The sequence below is a fragment of the Mycetomoellerius zeteki genome, unplaced genomic scaffold (assembly GCF_001594055.1).
Source record: "Mycetomoellerius zeteki isolate Tzet28-1 unplaced genomic scaffold, Tzet1.0 scaffold471, whole genome shotgun sequence".
Taxonomy (NCBI): Eukaryota; Metazoa; Arthropoda; class Insecta; order Hymenoptera; family Formicidae; genus Mycetomoellerius; species Mycetomoellerius zeteki.
Window position 1 is genome coordinate 584,195 of NW_017257470.1, and position 18,944 is coordinate 603,138.

Sequence of the window (18,944 nt, forward strand, 5' to 3'; positions counted from 1 at the left end):
TACAGGGCAAACTCCCTACTATAAGGTGTTTTTGTACAATTTTTACTTAATTTAATATTCAAAGGCATGGTCAGCTTTGAATAAGAACGTATTTGAGATATCTAAAATCTTGAAATTTGCATGATCTTCTACCGACTAACAAAAAAATCAACAAACATAATCATTGATACCATCTCAAAAGTATGGACTTTTAGCTTATTTATGTTAATATAAGTGCAAATGCTCGATTACTTTGTTATCATTAATCAGCTTCGTCAAACGAAAACGAATTAATTTGATGGGACATCTTCGTTGGAGCGCCAAGTACGAGCGCGTATATATCTTTCTCTTCTTGTTTGTTCCGATGCAATTAGACTGCACGTGGGTTCGTGCTTTGGTGTACCGAATAGTATCACGGTGACCGAATGTCGGTGTTCATGATTGATATTGGAGCTTCTTCGTGCTAAATACGAGTCGAGGATCTTAATGCCTTCATATAAACTGTCCACATCGCAGCTGGAGTGTCGACGATCACTATGACGTAATCGATGGTTTTGAGTAATGCAAGACATGCTCTTCGGTGTGTCGTTCAGCGTGTTTGCTATTGTTTTAGGACTGATATGTCCGACGCTGTTGGCTGCTTCCGAGACAATCTCGAAATTGTCTTGCATCTTGTCACAACAGTTGTTAATCGTTGAGATCTTATTAACGCAGCTATCACAGGAGAACTTTTTGGAGGAACAATGCAGAGGCGATAAAGTGGTTGCTAAATTGGTGCTGTGACAAAATGGTTTCGTCAATTTGGAACCCAAACATTTGACGATAGCACTTTTTGAAGCAAAAAGATCTTCCTCTTGATGCTCGTCGATTTTCCTCACGAAAGAAGACACGATTGCTATTTGATCGCTTTCTGACTCCGGTATCTGACAATCTTCGCTTATCATAGAAGTTGATAGATTACCAACTAAAAGATTTTGTAGGTTGGAGCAGCTAATAGCACAGCCACACGCGCCCTCGCAGGAGCAACTAGTATTCCTTTCATCCGAACTATTAACCCTTTAATTAAATAATTTAATGTGAGCAGCAGTTAGAGAAATAATATGATAAGTAGATAAGCTAGGCCGTTCTAAACCATTATGTGTTAGTACCTATATTATATATGTGATGTGAGGGTTAAGGGAGGAGGGAAGTGCGTCAACAGACGCTGGGTCCAAGGGGCAAGAAACAAGACAAGTGGACAAGTACGTCGCTACTCTGACAGAAAAAAAAAATTTTACGAAAAGATACAGAATAACTACATAAATTGAGACAAGATCTCAAAAATTCTTAATTTTTCGTAGATATTCGTAGTGGGACGTAGAGTGAGGTTTGTCTGTCTTAGAAATTCTTAATTTTTCGTAGATATTCGTGGCACGTAGAGTGGCGTTATTTGAAGGAGCAGGATTTCTAAGTTTTTCATACAAACAACGTCGCTCTATGTCTCACTACAAATATCTATGACAAACTAATAATTTTTAAGGTCTTGTCTCAATCTATGTAGATTTTCGTAAAAGTTTTTCCCCCAGGGTAAGTATGCGGGAAAAGGAGATTTTGCTCTTTCTCGGACTTAGCTGTGAAACTCGTCTGTGACGCTCCAGTAAACACACTGTGTTATATTACAGTTATCTTGTTGAGCCGACATTGCATGTTACACGTATGTTACATGTAACATTGCGTTCACTGCACTGGGACGCTTCCTCCCTTCCTTGACCCTCACACATAGGCCTAGAATCGACCTAGCTTACTTACTATGATACACATAAAAATTATGAAATTACTTATCAATGAGCTCTTCATAATCCTCTTCTGAAACATGTCCGTTATTCTCTTGCAATACTACCGTAGTATCTTCTTCAACAACTTCACGCACGATCCGATCTTTCGGGGGACTTTGGAATTGTTGATTCGTACTCGAAGCGATACAATCCGTCTGATATGTATCAAGAGTCTCAGCGTTCATGAATAAGGATGGACCACTGGGAGATGGACGATCGCCAGAGGAGGCCTGAGGATGTTGCGCGCTGCATCGGAGCCGAGCAGGACAAATTTGTTTCATCGACGTCGATAAATTAGCTATGTTTCTCAATATAGTTCCTGGTGGTGTGATATACGGAGGCGGTGGACTTTCTGATGTACATAGTACACGTTGGTTGTTTTCCGATGTTATTGGAGTTGTTTGGTTGCTACGGTCGTTGCTCGCGCCCTCCATGACCAAATAAGTAGAAGAATTTGCATTCTCGTGCCTTTAATCGCAAAGTTTAAAATTGAACTTTTAGAAATTGTAGGTATAGTTTTGCAAAAATCAGAATTTGATTACACTATTTAATAGAACATGACTTTTGCTAGCAAAATAAAATCAAATTTAGATAATTGTGCAAGCAGAAAAAAAAGAAAAATGACATAAAGAAAGAATGAAATTGCGAAAGCAACTGAATAAGTTAGATAAGATATTAGAAAAGTTATAAAAATATGAAAGACTACATACAATAAAAGTTCTTTGATAGTGTTTTGATAAAAATGAAGAAAAAGGAAGCAATCCCCAATGATCTTGATATGTTGTCAATGTCACGACCCAGAGTGACTTTTAAGAGATTTTAGTCGTCGCTTGTTATCCGTTAAAAAGTTATTAACAAAATAATATTCATCAATAAAACGTAACTTTTGGATGCTCCGCTGAAACAATTTCTCTGTTTTAAAAACACAAATTATTTTTTCGTATAAGTTTTGTGTTTTTAAAGTAGAGAATATTTTATTATGTATAATTTATACTCTCTTATTCTTTTTACAGGAATTGAAGTTTAAATCTAACATTTCTTTAAAATGAATACTATAACTATAATACTTTTTTGAGGCTTTCAAGGATACTTCATATTTGAACCATTTTCAAGCCCCCAAGGAAGATCGGGGAAATCTTGAGAAATTCTAAAGACTGAAGTCCTCCACTGAGTTCTGCAGGAGTATATAAAATATCTTGCTATTGCGGCAAAGTACCTATACATCGGTGAAACTAGGAAAATGGTTAAAGTGTGCATGAAGGAACATCAACGGGATGTCAGATTAAAATACGTCACACAATCAGCAGAATACAGCACTGAGTCAGAACATCAAATACTATTTGACAAAACGATTACTATAGCTACAACAGCATTGTATTTTCGAAGGAAGTACAGGGAGGCTCTAGAAATACAGAAACATCCAAATAACTTCACAGACATGGGCTATAACGTAAGTAAATTTTGGAAGACCGCAATCCTTCTCGCCTCTCCCCAAACACCCCTAGGAAGAGGTTTTTCCACACGTAAAACAAAGTCCACTTTACCTCCCCCCCTGCCTAGGAGAAATGATGCTGAAGTATGTATCTTGTGTTAAAAATTTCATTCATAAAAATTGTTTTTTATTTTGTTTGTAACTTTTTAATGAATAGTGAGCGACGGAAAAGGTCAATGACTTTGATCTTCTTGAGGGTCAAGGTCAAGGTCGCTCGGAGGTCATTACTCGGGGCTAACTGTGTAGAAGGGAAACATTTACCAAACATTTCTTTGAATCGAAGAAACCTTTCTCTAGTATTTTGGTATACGAGATCATATTTAGCACTTAAAAAACTATAGGAAACGATTATCTTTGTTCTTAATTTGCATTTCTTTGTTGAACAGTGTTATCAGAATTTTGTATTTAAAATCTATAAAAATTATTTTAAATTATTTAATAAAAAACTAAAAAGTTTGATCAACCAAAGTCCAAAATATATACACAATAACTAACCATTTATCTATTTAATTATGATTGATATGTAGTTATGATAGATAGATAAATTATCTTAATTTAATTTAAGAAGAAAATTTATATCATAGCTTATAAAGAACATCGAAATTCACTTGTGACGCAATTAAATTTTAAAGATATAGAGAAAATAATTAAAAATATTTTTAAATCTATATATATAATTAAAAATGTTAATTATACGTATACATAAGTATATGTGCGTACTTTCATAGAATATTTTAATATATGTACATATATAAGAAAATTATAAATTAAGTTGTTGCAATCAATAATCTATTTGCGATAATTCGAACTTATTGAAGAATTTGTACTTGAAATTTCGCTTATTAGTTTTGGACAACGTTTTGCTGCATACAATATATAGGGTAAGGTGATATAATTTCGAACATGGTATGAATCCAATTTTCGAGGTTTAAATTTGTCAACTCTCTTGTACTGAAAAGTATCAAACAGGAAAAAATTGAACTTGGACTTTGAAAATTGAATTTAAATCTTATTTCGTTCAGAATTGTACCATAGCCGAAATTGTATCACTTTACTCTATAAAATAAAAGAGAAGAGCGTATGATTTGAAAAGTTTCTGTTGAAAGTTCTGTCGCATTTCAAGCATTGAGCCTTCTTTGACAAAGCAAGCTTTGCGACTTCTTCATAATCTGGCGGAGCCTCATAGCCAGGAGGATCATCCGAAATAGATATTTCATCGATTCGTGCACCGTCTGTAATATCAAAAACTGTCCGGAGTATCGTGAGAAATGTTTGCTCGCACTGATTTATGGGAGCTAACTAACTCCCATTAGTAGTCAGTATGCTAATTCACATTTTAAATTCGCGATGTAGTCTATTAATTTTCATATAAACAATCTGATAGAAATGTATCAATCGCATTTTTTTATCTCTAAAAAGTACAAGTGAATTTATACAAGTAAATATATGTTTTTAAGATAAAAATTGATAATAGGGGACCCAACTTCGATAATCTTGACCTTGATATATGTTGTATAAACACGTTGCACGTATAATTACACGAGTACAATTATTAATTTCAAACTCTCTTTTCACTGGTCCAGAACATAGAAGACTTTCTGCAATATCTGCAAGCATGAGAGAAGAAAGCTACAGAGAGAAATTATGAATTTATAACAGAATCCACGTGCTATGGACTAAAAGTATCCTTTAAAACAGCCCCAGAAATTTGCACTTTTTTGAAAAGTCTTCAAAAGTGCGATTTCAGATATTTATAACGCACGACTTAATCAAAATAATCTAGAGGTATACAATCGTTTTATTTTTAAATTTACTGAATTAGCACAATGTAATTTGCATAAAATCGGTTTTTTTAACAATTTTATGCTTTTCTGCATTTTCGAACGATCTTAATAATATTGAGAGTGTCATATTAAAATCTAAATAATTATTGTTGCGAAAAATATTACTTCGGTCAGGAGTCGGCTCAGTGACATATTAAAATCTGTAAATAATTAATTCTTATTGCGAAAAATATTATCTCGACCTCAGTGATCTAAAGGTTTTGGGACGCTCGCCCAAAAAGCAAGAGATCCAGGCTGAGATAATATTTTTCGCAATAAGAATTAATTATTTATAGATCGTTCGAAGATGCGAAAAAGCATCAAATTGTTAAATTACTAATCAATTTAACTCGTGATGTTACTGCGGTAATTTAGTAGAGTTAGTGTTTTAAGACCGAAAAATCATTTCGGCGCGCGTTTCAAAGGACTATATGTAGTATATAAATTCACACAGAATCATACAAGCATTTAAGATCCAGTTAGACCGTTTAAGACATTGATTTCTGTAGTTTGTGTTATCACGGTCCTATAATATATTATATCGTTTCTTTTATTTCAGTTTTTCGGCATGACGCGGAATTGCTGTGGGTCCAACGAACATCCGGACTTTTTCATTCAAATGTATAAGCTAATGTCATCATATTCGCTAGTTAAATCGTCAAAACGTAATAACCTATCTGGCAGAAGACTTACGAATGTTCTTTTGAGTATAAAACATAAAAGAGACCGTAATAAGGCAACAGCAATAGCTAAGTCAGATTGACACTATATTAGGCAAAAATGTCGAAATTCTTGCAGAGGCTGCTTCTACACTTGACAAATATGACTACTTCTTGTACACTTCCGATTATGCGTTAAGTTATATTGCTGAATACATTGCCAGGAAAGGACCAAGGATTGCCAAATTTAAGGATCGTAAGCAACTCACAGTGTGCGATTGTCTTAAAACCTTAGTATTAAGACTAAATGATCCAATACCAGAGAAATATCGATTACTATTGCTAAAAACAAAAGGGAGCTTTATAAACACTCGTCGGTTGCACTAGTTGATTTGCTAACGATTTTAGAACAAGAAACAATTGGAAGCGACTAAAAGGGGTAACATAAATGCCAATACGTTATTTAAAACAAATAGAATAGTCCCCTTTGCTTGTAGCGATTGCATAAAACATGACAATGAGGTCACGTAAAAAATTATACAATTTTTTTCTAATCACAAGGGTGTTTTTTCTGCGCAAGTAAAGATAAATAATAATCTGGTGAAATACGGTGCTTGCTGAACCAATTCATGAAAATTTGCGATTGTAATTGAAGAAATGTAAACGGGTGCATTGTCATGATGGAATCAAAAGTTGATTGTTTTACACGAACGAAATAAAGAAACTAATTAACGCATTTGTCTGAAATTTTAACAGTAGCCGTGTAAAGGATCAAACTTGTCTAAAATTATAACAGTTTAATGTTTGTGGCATCATTTCGGTGTCAATCCGAGAACTTTTCGAACTATCCTCGTACAGGTCACAAATCAGGATCATTTTTTCGGCTCGCGCTATCAAGTTCGGTCTCCTTCTTTTTTACTTAATGTGATCTATTATTATCAATTTTTACCTCGAATAACATTCTTGTGCTTTGTTTGTTTTTGTGGTTTAAAAGAAATATATTATTTTCAGATCACACACACATGCTTAATTCAAACTTTCAAAACAAATAACTTTTTTAAATTGAACAATTTTCTTTATTTAAATAAATGTACTACAAGTGTCGAGATTCTGAATGAATATTTTCCGTAGAAAAATCGCGAACGCGTACCTAGAAGCTCGCTGATTGTATCCAAACGAGACTGCAGTTCTCTTTGCTGTCTGGTTCTGGCTCCAATTCTGTATAGCAGTATAATGAGAGCCGATATTAGAACGATTAAGCCAAGGCTACTGGCAACGAATATCAAGGTAGCCGTTTTCAAATCAGGATATCGATCGATCTTCGGAAAGTAATAATTCGCTTTGTTCATATGCCATTTACGATCGCGTGATTCCATCTCCCAATCTATACGACATTTTATTTGGAAATCAATTTATAAAAATGGTACATATACCTATACTATATTTAAACATCTACAACAATATGAAAAATACATATTGTAATAAAATGTTATTTAAATACATTACATATAAAAAAATGCATATTGTAAAACAATACTTAAATATTTTATATATATTTAAATTATTGCTGCAATTTATTTCATTAAAAAAAATATCAAATTGTTACATTGCCATTAATTTCGATATAATTTTCTTTGCATTAAAAATAATTTTAACACTCTTACAAGATCTTTTTTAAATAAAATATAATCGATTGGAATAGATACTTACTTTGAAAACACGTCGTTGGTTCATCGCTGTTATCACCGCAATGATCAAAACCGTCGCAATTCAGCTTGCTTGGAATACACCTGTGATTCTGACATAGAAAATCGGTGCCCGCAAAGCAATCTGCAACATATAATCTAGAGCTGGGCAATTTTCGATTTGGTTCCCTCCCCTTATCTCACTATCCCGCGCGCAGTCTAAATGCCGATCTGAGCCAATTTAAACTTCGCGCGAAATAGTAAGGTAAGAGACGGGAACCAAGATGAAAATCGGCCGAAATGTGCAGATGCCTAGCTCTGGCTATAATCCAATAAAAAAAAAAACGAAATGTATATTAAGGTGGGTCTTTAGTAAATCGAGTTAACCATAAAAATATCTAATTTCTTTATATAACAAAGTTAAGTTAAAGTACCGAACTTGACTAGTTCAAAATTCTAAGGTGGGTTAAGGATGAAATGAAATAAAAAAAGTTGAAAATGTAACTTTTAACATATATAATATTCTGACGTATTCAATATTCATCATTCCATCGATATTTGCACATTCTGTGACGATTCTTTTATTGCTTCGAAATATTCGGCACATTGGGAATACATAATTAAACTTTGTATGAATATTTAACATTAACTCAGATGTTTCCTTATAATATTTCCTTAAGATATACAGTTTTAATTTTATTTAATTGCAGATTAAATTCAGATATTTGTGATTTTGGGTGAGATACTCCAAATTTACAGCACTTTTTTAAAGAACCACCTTAAAATGCTTCATTGGAATAACCATCTTGCATCTCATTATCTCATTATTAAGATAGACTTACCCATATAACTGAAGGCTGCATACGCCATCGCCAAGTGAGAACTTGGACTGAATGTACCACGAAGACTCACATGAAATCCGTTGATAACTGGCGCAATGTGTTCCCTGTGTATTAACGGTTGTAATTGATTCGCTGGATGTCGAATAACTTCCAGTGACGTCAGGGCCGAAGTTGGACCCTCCTTGATGATTAACTCCGTATTGCCAGCTGAAAAATAATTGTGCTCGGTACTTATGGAAAAGCCGATTCTGTCTATTTTTCACAATCAGAATCATGCTTCATATTAATTTCATCTTTTCTATGAGGTTGCACCATTCATGGAAAAATAGACTAATTTAAATTAATTGATAAAAATGGAAGGAAAAACAAAAAAAGTTTTATATTTGATTTCTATCATTTTTTGTCGATTCCTTCTGTTTTGCTCGTTTTCTAAGATTTCTACAGGACATTTATAGAAATGCAATTGTCGTATTGTTAGGTATTTTAATAAAATATTTAATTTGTTTTGCAACGTACCCATGCCAGCGAAACTCACTACCTTCAGATACATGTGCGTCTTCATATGCAAGAAGTTCTTAGGTGGTCTGATTAGCCAAACGCAATCATAGATCTTTACTCCTCGATCGACCATGTTCATCATCGTGATGGTGCCGCCTAGATTTTTCACATATCCACCGCAGTCGGTGATCGGTTGTACGGATTTGTCATATGTGTGACCGATGACGAAGGAATAAAAGGCCTTATAACCAAGACCTGTACCACCATTCGCATAGAATCTTATCAGTAACGATGAACCAGAACTCACTATGATTGGAGGTCGAAATCGGGCACCACTACTCACGTCCAAACGTTGTCCGTTCCAATCGTAAAACTGCTTACGATAAACGAAAAATCAAAAACATCGTTTAGTCATGAAAAATTATTCAAACAGAATAGAAATATCCGAATAGATGTTCTAATATATTAAACTTTATTAAACATCCTTCAGATTTGCGAATTATGTTTAATTTTTATAAAACACTAAAGATGGTTGTTTTGGAAAAAGAATCAAGATAAAATCAGAATATTTGACATCAATTTGTTTCACAGAAGTTTCTTTGATAATATAATTAATTAAAAGATAATTAGAAATACACACCTCTATTATAGAAACCGTCGCTAATTGAAAGTCGCTAAACAACAATTTGATGCGACAGGAGGGAGCCTCACTAGGGCACGTTATGATATATTCCAAGCCCAAGTCACGAGGATATTGAGCCGGAAAAAATGGCGACATCAGAATACCTCCGCCAGTACCGTTTAAACCCTTTGTCGACGCTTTTGATGTCATTTCTGTCCCTTTCAGATGCAATCTATTTCCTGTGGAACAAAAGTGTCGATTACAGAATACTTTATCCGCGGCCACGATAATATTCGATTTAAAAAAGCATTTATTGTATACTGCCGTAATGAGTAAATACGCCTATTGGAAAATTCGTGTCAGCATTCTGCGAGATTTCTATAGTTTTAAAAGAGAGGATCGGAAAAAATCCAATTTTTCCAATTTTTTCGCGGATTTTTTCGGTTTTTTTCCCAAGGGTAGAAAAATTCATTTTGGAAAAATTTACGCGTGCTAAAACCACGTTTGCTTCTCGGTTCTTTCCGTAAAGCAAATAATTGCGTATAGGATACACAGTGGGAGTTAACAGAAATTTTGAAATTGTATTATATAAAAGATTGAGGTCGCATAATGTATTCAATAAAACATACAAAACATACACTATTGCATCATTAATGTAAGAATTAAAAATATAGAGTCTAAACATCATGTTTACATGATAATAGTAGGTCTAGAAAATAATTTGGATTTAAACTGAATTAGTAACACAACATTTGAAAAAAAAAATAAACTACAAAGAGACACTTCAGGAGTTCATTAGACCGGAGTGTGACAAACTAGAGTTAAAAATATGTCTACTTAAGCTTTGCTATACTAAAGAAAGGTTAGATTAGGTTTTACTCTAAAAATAGAAGGATAACTAAAAAATTTTAATAAAAATAATGTTACATAATTTCATAGATCGCATTAATTTTATAAAGGAATTTAGAAATTACTTATTATATCTTTTACATAGCAAAAACAGAAATTTTTCTAAAAAAAACCAATTTTTTGGAAAAAAAAGACCGAAATTTTTCCGATTTTTTCCAGCAATTTGAAAAAAGCGGCTTTTTTAAAACTATAGAGATTTCACAAATAGAATTGCAATTTACCGTGAATAGAATAAAGATTTAAAAAAGGATTTGTCTAATCTAATTAAAACTCTGTATTATTTTAATCTTTCATTCAATATTAATATTTGAACACTACTTTGTATTCGACCATTAGTATAATATTGAGTCTAAACGTATATAAAAAAAATCATGGTGTCACGATATTATGGCAAACTACTAAGTAAATAATTTCATAAGTGTGTGTGTGTGTGTGTGTAATAACTAAAAATTGCCACCTAATAGTGGAGATATTAAGAGATGTCATTACAATTATACATTAGACGTAATACCATCTTCTCTTCCGTTACAATGTTAATTACTAATTTCCTTACTAACTTTCTGCCGTATATTCGATGGTAAACGCGTGCTTGTGAAATTGGTTGTAGAATAGAGTTATAGACAGAGTTCTCGTGCTCGATCTATATGTGATCGGTGCGTACAATCCACAGAAAGGTGTACCGGAAACCTCTTCGTAGGGTGGTTCCGAGAGCCATACGTAGTCGCATCTATAAAACGTATATATGTTTCAAGATGAATTATTTTCGGTTACCACGGTGTCTTCTGTTAAATAATATAACAGTTTTTATAATACTATTTGCAATTTTGCAATAATTAACTTTTTTGTAAGATAAGCAAAAATGAACGTCTGACAAAACTGAACCTCAAAATTGACACAGTAGGCAAAAATGCCATATATTCTTTTTTTCCTTTTACAGGAGTTATATTACAATACATGTATTTTACATAATTATAGGACTGTTCTTTTTGGCTGAACTTTTGCACTAGTTCATTTTTCTTCCTCTTCTTTCCTCCTGGAGAGAAAAGAAAAAAAGATGAACTGGTGCAAAAGTTCAGCCAAAAAGAATAGGCCTTTTATATGTATTTTTAAAGAAATGTGTGATAAAAATATATATGTATTGTTTTAAGTTTTAACATAGCAGTCTGAATGTGAATGAGTACAAATAAAAAATGTTTTAAGTTGAGTTTTATCATGTTGCGTATTATATATGCAAATATAAGCAATGTCTAAATCGGATAAAATTCATATAACAGAATAAATATCAGGTTATTATTCATATAACAAAATAAGTTCTAAAACATGCATGTTCTAAAAGGTCATTCATGTCTTACAGCCGAATTCGACATAAGATTTTATTTGATATTTCACTGGATAGCATCTTCAGTGATCACCGATGTATTGATATCCCACCTGCATGGGCTATCCATGATGATTCCTCCGTCGCCACAATAATGTGGAAGCGCGATATATTTGAAGGTGAGAACTATCACACAGGACGGACAAGTCACTAATTCAAGGCTGCAATGATGATGTGAACTGTTAATCGTCGTGGCGTAAAGACGCGGCATCAGTTGTCTCGATAAATTTTTGACGAAAGTGACATTCTTTGCATAGAGGATGCTTCTCTCGCCCAGCTCCAAATACAGACGTCTACCATTATAAGATCCACAGATGTCATCGTTCCGAATAATATTCGCAGTCGTAGTGAGGATCCACCAGAATATCGCAAAGAACACTGAATCACGATTTTGTAAAATAGAAACGCGCAAAATACAATTTATTTTATTTCTGAAAATTTATAGAAAATACAATCTTTGTGTGTGCGTGCGTGCATATGCGCGCGTGTGTGTGTGTGAAGAGGAAAAATAAGGTGTAAGAGAGAGATAAATAAAAAGAAAACATGTAATTTCCTTTCCATAAGAATTAATTCCAAAAGAACATTATTTTTTTACGGGAATATATTTTTTTAAAAAGAGATAATATAAACTAAAAACTTTGCAAATGTTTCCCGTGTAAATTACGGTGAACTAACGACATCGATCATTGTATTGCTTACCGTATTTGAAATGAGACATATTCGTAGCGCGAAAAACGACTACTGCATTTTCCGTCAGGAAACCCGACGTGATTGTGTATAATTTCGTTAACGCAGTGACGGTGCAATATCTCGCTAATATCGAATAAGGCACTCTTATATGGTATCCCTTGAGTACATGCCTATCTATTCCGCTAAGTTCAACAATATCATATCGTAATAAAATCGATATAAAAAACTATCTTATAAGCAATATAATTTTATTTTTAAAGTTTTGTAGCTATAAGTTCAACAGATTATTTTGCTTATCGAAGTCATCTGGTAATTGGATCTATGATTATAAAATCCAAGTATGTATAAATAAAGTGCAATTTATTTCTTTCTTTTGAAAAAATTATGTCACTTTGTTTATGATCTAATTATGATCTAATTTTTTCCGTGTTGTAAAAACAAATAACAATGGCAATTACAATAAGAAATATTTCTGTGATAACTTTCTGGCAGGGAAGGGGGTCCCGTTTGCCTACAAAATAATTGCTTACAGTTCCCTTTGCATACGATTATGGATATGTTCTTTTTTTCTGTCAGCAACAATCATGACATTACAAATAGTCCGCTGTCACAGCCGTTTTGAAATTATTTTGATACTGCCAGTAGCACTGTGATGTCGTATTTCGGAACAATATTGTAGTAGTTGCAATAGACTTATAATATAGACACGGATAAATACATTAAATCAAAATGTCAATATGTATAATAGCATCCCACACAGCACAAAGCTCCGATTAAGTTCCCAGAGAGTTCATTTTGCTGAGCTCTCGGGAAGCTTATAAAATTCGACAAAACGAACTCCCAGGAAGTTTATATTGCTGAACTTCCAGAGAGCTTACAAAATTCGACTAAATAAGCTCTCAGTTAAGGAATTTATTTTGCTGAGCTCCCGGGAAGCTTAAAAAGAACTCCCTGCGAACTAAAATGAAGCTTCTAGGGAACTCTTAAAAGCGGACATAGGAGTTCCCGGGGGTTCTCTTTGAAATTTAAATGAAGTTCACAAAAATTTTATGAGCTCCAGGAGAGCTCCCCGTGCTGTGTGAGATATTAGAGATTTTGAACAAAAACAGCAGTGATAATTCTTTCGAAGAACTTATTCATTTCTAGATCTAATAACTATTTTTGACATTTCTTTATCAAACGCTATATTACACTGTGACTGCCTCACGTCGAGAGTAGTCGAGAGCTGCAATAGTCACAGTGGCAATTTATGTAACTATACTATTTATGACATTATTGATGGAACTAGCACAGAACGTTGAAAGAACGTTGCTGAGATGTTGCAATGTTAAAATGTGAATGTTTTATCAATGTTGAATTTATATTGATTTTTCTATATTGATATTAATGTTGCTATAAAGTTGAAACGTGACATTGAATAAATTATATATCGATATTTAAAAAATGAACAAAAATAGAATGTCATGTAAATAGAAAATTCAAATTACTTATAGTTATATTGATCTTTTAAAGAAACTCATTTCAAACGATATATATTTACGCGGGAATTAGCCGCGCGCGCAAAGTGCTCGCTCGTGTGACAATAGACGAGTTCAAGACGGCACAGCGGCTAGGCTTACCGAGCGATTGAATATGATTGGTTGGATCTATAAGTAACAACCAATTATGTTCATTTGTTTGGCGAGCAGGCTAGCCGCTTTGTCAACTTGAACGCGCCCATTATTAGGCCAGAGCCCCTATTCTTGAAAAAAAAAAACGTATACGAAAAACTAGGGAAATTCTACAGTATACGTAACGTACATTATAGTTTATTATCCTTTAGTTTTTCGTAGACGTTTCTTTTCAAGAATGGGGGCCCTGTTCATTTTAACTGAACTTTTGCACCAATTCATCTTTTTTCCTTTTCTCTCCAGGAGGAAAGAAGAGGAAGAAAGATGAACTGGGCCTCTATTCTGTAACTCTTGACGCAAGTTTCGTTATCGTTATAACATCGTTGCGCAGCTTTTTTATCTGGTAAAAAAGCTGCGTAACGACGTTATATCGATAACGAAACTTGCGTTAAGAGTTACAGAATAGCCCTGCAAAAACGGCAAGACCTGTGAATTGTGAAGCATGCTTGCCGAGCGAATAAGTATGATTGGTTCTTATCTGTGGATCCAACCAATTGAATGGTCCGATGCGCGACATCGACGTGGTCTTTCTACATATTACGTTCCCTCTGGTTCTATACTTAATAGGTCTGTTCGCGTTGCATGAAATTCCCAAATATTTTGCACTTAAAATAAGATAGATATATATTTGGCCTTGAAAAGAGAGAAAGCGAAGATGCCGAGTGCCAAAAGTGCAAGCAACGCGACAGACCTAATATTATAAAGGCCATCACACGTCCAAAAATTTTAGTCGTAATCGTAAGGCCGTAAGCAAATCAGCCAATCATAGTCGAGCATTTTTAAACGCGAGATCGTAATTTTGATTGTGATTGGTCGATTTACTTGCGACCTTACGATTACGACTAAAATTTTTGTACGTGTGATGGCCTTAAGGCTGTGCGCACAATAGAAGGAATAAGGAATTAGGAATAAAGAATAAACGATTTCAACCTATTAGAAACCGTATATTCCGATGTATCCGATTTCTGATAGGTTAGAATCGTTTATTCTTTGGCTGCAGTCCACTTGATGCTACAAACGCTTCGAAGCATTTTTTTATTTGTCAATTTGTAAAATTCTTTGTTCTGATTAGTCGCTCAAACGCTTTGAAGCGTTTGTAGCGTCAAGTGGACCGCAGCCTTTATTCCTAAGAGTATATCCACACAAACTTGTTTAGCCGCATAAACATATGCATAAAGAAAATTATCCAATCACATTTACATGTGTCTTTATAAGAGAAATACGATTGGGTAAGTTTCTTTATGCATACGTTTATGCAGGTATGTAAGTTTGTGTGGATATACCCTAAATCCTTATTCCTTCTATTGTGCGCAGGGCCTTAATACTCGTTGGTCGTGTTCGGCTGTCCGGTGTATCCACTGTTTGTTTGTTGTCTCGTGTGTTGAATTCAATTGAGCTTTGCTGACGCTGCTCGAGATCGCGAGGTTATTATTAAACTGCAGGCAATAATAAGCATCAGGTGCATATATTTTATTTTATTTTACGTGTTCTTGAGTTTTCATTGCTCTGTCAAATGAAATCACGTATGCGTGCACGTGATTAACCAGTTTTTGAGGTTACGTATAATGCACATGGGATTAATATTTAATAATAATGTATATCCATTATTATTACATATTATTAACATTATAAGAAATTTAGGCTTCCAAACATTCTCTCAGAGGAAACATTTACTTACTACGTTGTATGTACTATATGTTTCGAGTAAAATTGTTCTCGAAAAAGACGTTTTGGAATGTATAGTAGCTTTTAGATTTTTATGTGTAATTTTAATTGTAAGTTTACATGTTCATATATGATTTTTATCATACAATAGTAATAAGTTTTCATATGAAAAAAGCAAATTTTTTTCATCTCAAAACTCCAAAATTTGAACACATTTTGTCTCAGTGTTTGTTGTGCAACTCTTTTGGTTTATTTGATAAACAATTATGAAAAGTAGCTGTATATAAATTATATATATATATAATAGATTATATTAACTGCAATATGAAGCCTATATTGATACACCAGTTGAATACTATGAAGGGAAATACATGCATCGTGTTACATGAAAGTTAATATAATGAACAGGTGGATGTACATATTCTTATACATACTATCTAATATAATTCTTTTTTATAAATATGTATATATATTTTTTAAATTCATATTTATAAATCAATTATCTATAGACATAGAAGATAATATTTGAATGCTATCAGATTAACATTGTAGACATTAAATGATATTCTGTTAAATATTATACACAATTAAAATAATTATTCATTTTAAAATAATTATAAATAATTTAAAAAATGTCATTAAATCCCTTCAACTTTAACCTGATACATTCAAACATTATTATATTCTGTATGTATATAGGTAAGTAATTGATTTATAAATATGAGCTTCAAATATATTCAACCTCTATTTGTAACCTCTATTTATGGATTATTAAATAAGCAAAGAATTCAAATTTGTAGGATAAAGCATGAAAGACATAATATGTGTTTAAAACAACTTGATGTACATATTATAAAACAAAATTTAATAAAATATATATATGATCGACAGGATGTTCCGTAACTGATGCTGGTAACCGAGAAAAGAGTAATTCTACGAAATAAGTGAAAAACGTAGAATAAAATTTGTTCATATGGGACTTTGTTTTTGGGAAAATTGACTTTAAATATTTGCCGGGTACGTGTGTACGATTTAATGAATCTCGCTATAATACTATCTCTACTCATATTTGTGTTTATAATTGTATTGAGTATGAAGAATGGAGAATACATACAAGATATTCATACACAACGAATTTTATTGTTATTATAAATTGTTGAAAATATTGCCTGTAAGTAAAGTCTTATATGAAAAAATATTACGTTCTAGACATGTTTTTGCATGTGTAGTAGACTCACCCTTTTCTCGATTATAGCAACGATTATATTAAAACATCCTGTATATTTATTTAGCTGCAAAATATGTTGCTACAACGTAAGTAACTTTTTTTTGTTTAGAAAACCTGCTGCGGTTGGCAACGAAGTGATTAATGAGTAAAAGAGATACAAAAATTTAGTTAAGTTTTATATATTATTTAGATATATTATTTTTAGATTAAGTTATAATAATGCGTTATGATATTATAATTTTAACTAGAAAGTTTTACAATTACGAAATATACGGAATGTAAGTGTAATCATATAATAATATACAAAATGTAATTTTTAAGAAAAAATGCACAAATTGACTTTATATTTACTATTTATTTGTAGATATAAAAGTATATTTCGGTATATGAAATGAATTTTAAATAATAAAAAATCAATATTATTTTTAAAATTAGATTTTCCTACGATTTAAAGATTAATTTTATTCAATTCCTTTGAAAATAAAAAATGTACGTAATATAAAAGTAATCTTAAATCTTCACAAAATTAAGAATCGTTTTATGTAATTAGTTCCCGATTGATTATGTTGTGATTGATCACGTACCGATTACTTATGGATCTAATCATTTATGTTCAACCGCTCTACGAGCTAGACTAACCTCTGAAATCTATCGAAAAAAATGTGCAATCTCTTAGTTGATGAGAATACATGTCTGGTCATAGGAATATTTAACGTAAATTATGAACTACACGGAGAGAATGTTCTTTTAGAGTTACCCTGAAAATATGATAGTCATGGGACAACATTGTATTTCGAATTTTATGTAAATCTCTCTCATTCACTAATAAAACTATAATAAAATATAAAATATAAAATAAGTTTAATATTGAAGTACATAGTAAAAATCTTTAAAGTATCGTAACTACCATATTTTCAGAGTAACTTTTAAGAGAAAATTCTTTTCGTGTAGTTTTTATAATATAATTAGGGAAGATTAATTCTATAACATATAAATATTTCCAAGAGATTCAAAATCCAATTAATACATGTGACATGTTTCACATGATTGTGAACATGTGATTCGATGTTTATGTAATATATAAGAAGCATTGTTTCTTTGTTTTTTTTTGCTGTATAAAAGACTTAATTTATATTAGTTTTATTTACATGAACGTAACATACGGATTGATTGTAAATAATGAATTGGCCGTACACACTTACTCTTACATTTGTACAATTTCGAACTTTTATTTCAACTAGCGTATCTACGTTTCACGAAAAGTTATTCTTGTTGAAATTATGCCAGTTTCCATTTACATTTCGCTTCTCGCCTCGCACCCATTGCACACACGATGCATCGATGTCAGCACGTCGGTTTCACCGTATAATAAATTTTCTGAGCGACTGATGATATTTTGAGATAACTGCCGCTTACCTTAGTCCTTGTTGCATCTCACATTCTCTTCTCCGTCACCTCCGAAGATGCATTCAAAAACAGTCCCGTTGCGAGTTGGATAATGTCGACAGTGGTTTCATTCATCGTTCCGTATATTTTTGATTTCATTCTGCCCCCACTCCCTATCCGGCCTATCATCCTTCATCGCCACCGGTTTCCTCTTACGTCTGCGGGCATCACTTGTTGCTGCATTGACGCATCGTCTCCTATATATAAGGTGTTTTGCAACTACCGCATTACATTTTTAAGAACGTGTTTTTTATGAAATAATTTTGAATCGAAAATCCTAATACAAAAATATATAATAATACGAAAATATCGAGGCTATAATACTTTTTAAATACATACAATATATAGAAATATTTTCGGTCATAATTTTTCTCTTTTTTATTTTTTATCATTCAAACTATAAAAAACCTAACAATAGAATCTTCATAATCACTATAAATCGTAACAATAGTTCCATTCGGAAGAACACTCCCGTTCTGTGCGGTCGATGCTGGATCTTGGTATATTTTCTAATAGTATTGCCTAATAATAATATTTTTATGTA

At 32.7% G+C, this 18,944-nt stretch overlaps 1 protein-coding gene across 3 annotated transcripts; it reads right to left on the reverse strand.

Annotated features, from left to right (window-relative positions):
- Positions 1-89: 89 nt before the first annotated feature.
- On the reverse strand, positions 90-18,587 carry Culd (CUB and LDLa domain). 3 transcript variants are annotated; one of them, XM_018455149.1, is made up of 11 exons: positions 12,401-12,555; positions 11,755-12,079; positions 10,881-11,050; positions 9,433-9,653; positions 8,811-9,165; positions 8,295-8,501; positions 7,478-7,597; positions 6,918-7,151; positions 4,367-4,532; positions 1,797-2,261; positions 90-1,035 (listed from the first exon to the last, which is right to left on the reverse strand). In XM_018455149.1, exons 1-11 carry the CDS (start codon positions 12,417-12,419, stop codon positions 270-272), a joined length of 3,048 nt encoding a protein of 1,015 aa, XP_018310651.1. In that variant the 5' UTR covers positions 12,420-12,555; the 3' UTR covers positions 90-269. The 3 variants fall into 3 exon arrangements, with proteins under 3 accessions (XP_018310651.1, XP_018310649.1, XP_018310650.1); XM_018455147.1 differs by having other exon boundaries at positions 4,367-4,517; positions 12,401-12,421; XM_018455148.1 differs by lacking the exons at positions 11,755-12,079; positions 12,401-12,555 and adding an exon at positions 18,371-18,587.
- Between the last annotated feature and the right edge of the window lie 357 nt (positions 18,588-18,944).

Coding starts and splice junctions, on each gene's coding strand:
- Culd (XM_018455149.1), bottom strand. Junction 9,654..10,880: donor CATCGAATATACGGCAGAAA/GTTAGTAAGGAA, acceptor TTTGTTCCACAG/GAAATAGATTGCATCTGAAA. Junction 7,152..7,477: donor ACCAACGACGTGTTTTCAAA/GTAAGTATCTAT, acceptor AATGTCGTATAG/ATTGGGAGATGGAATCACGC.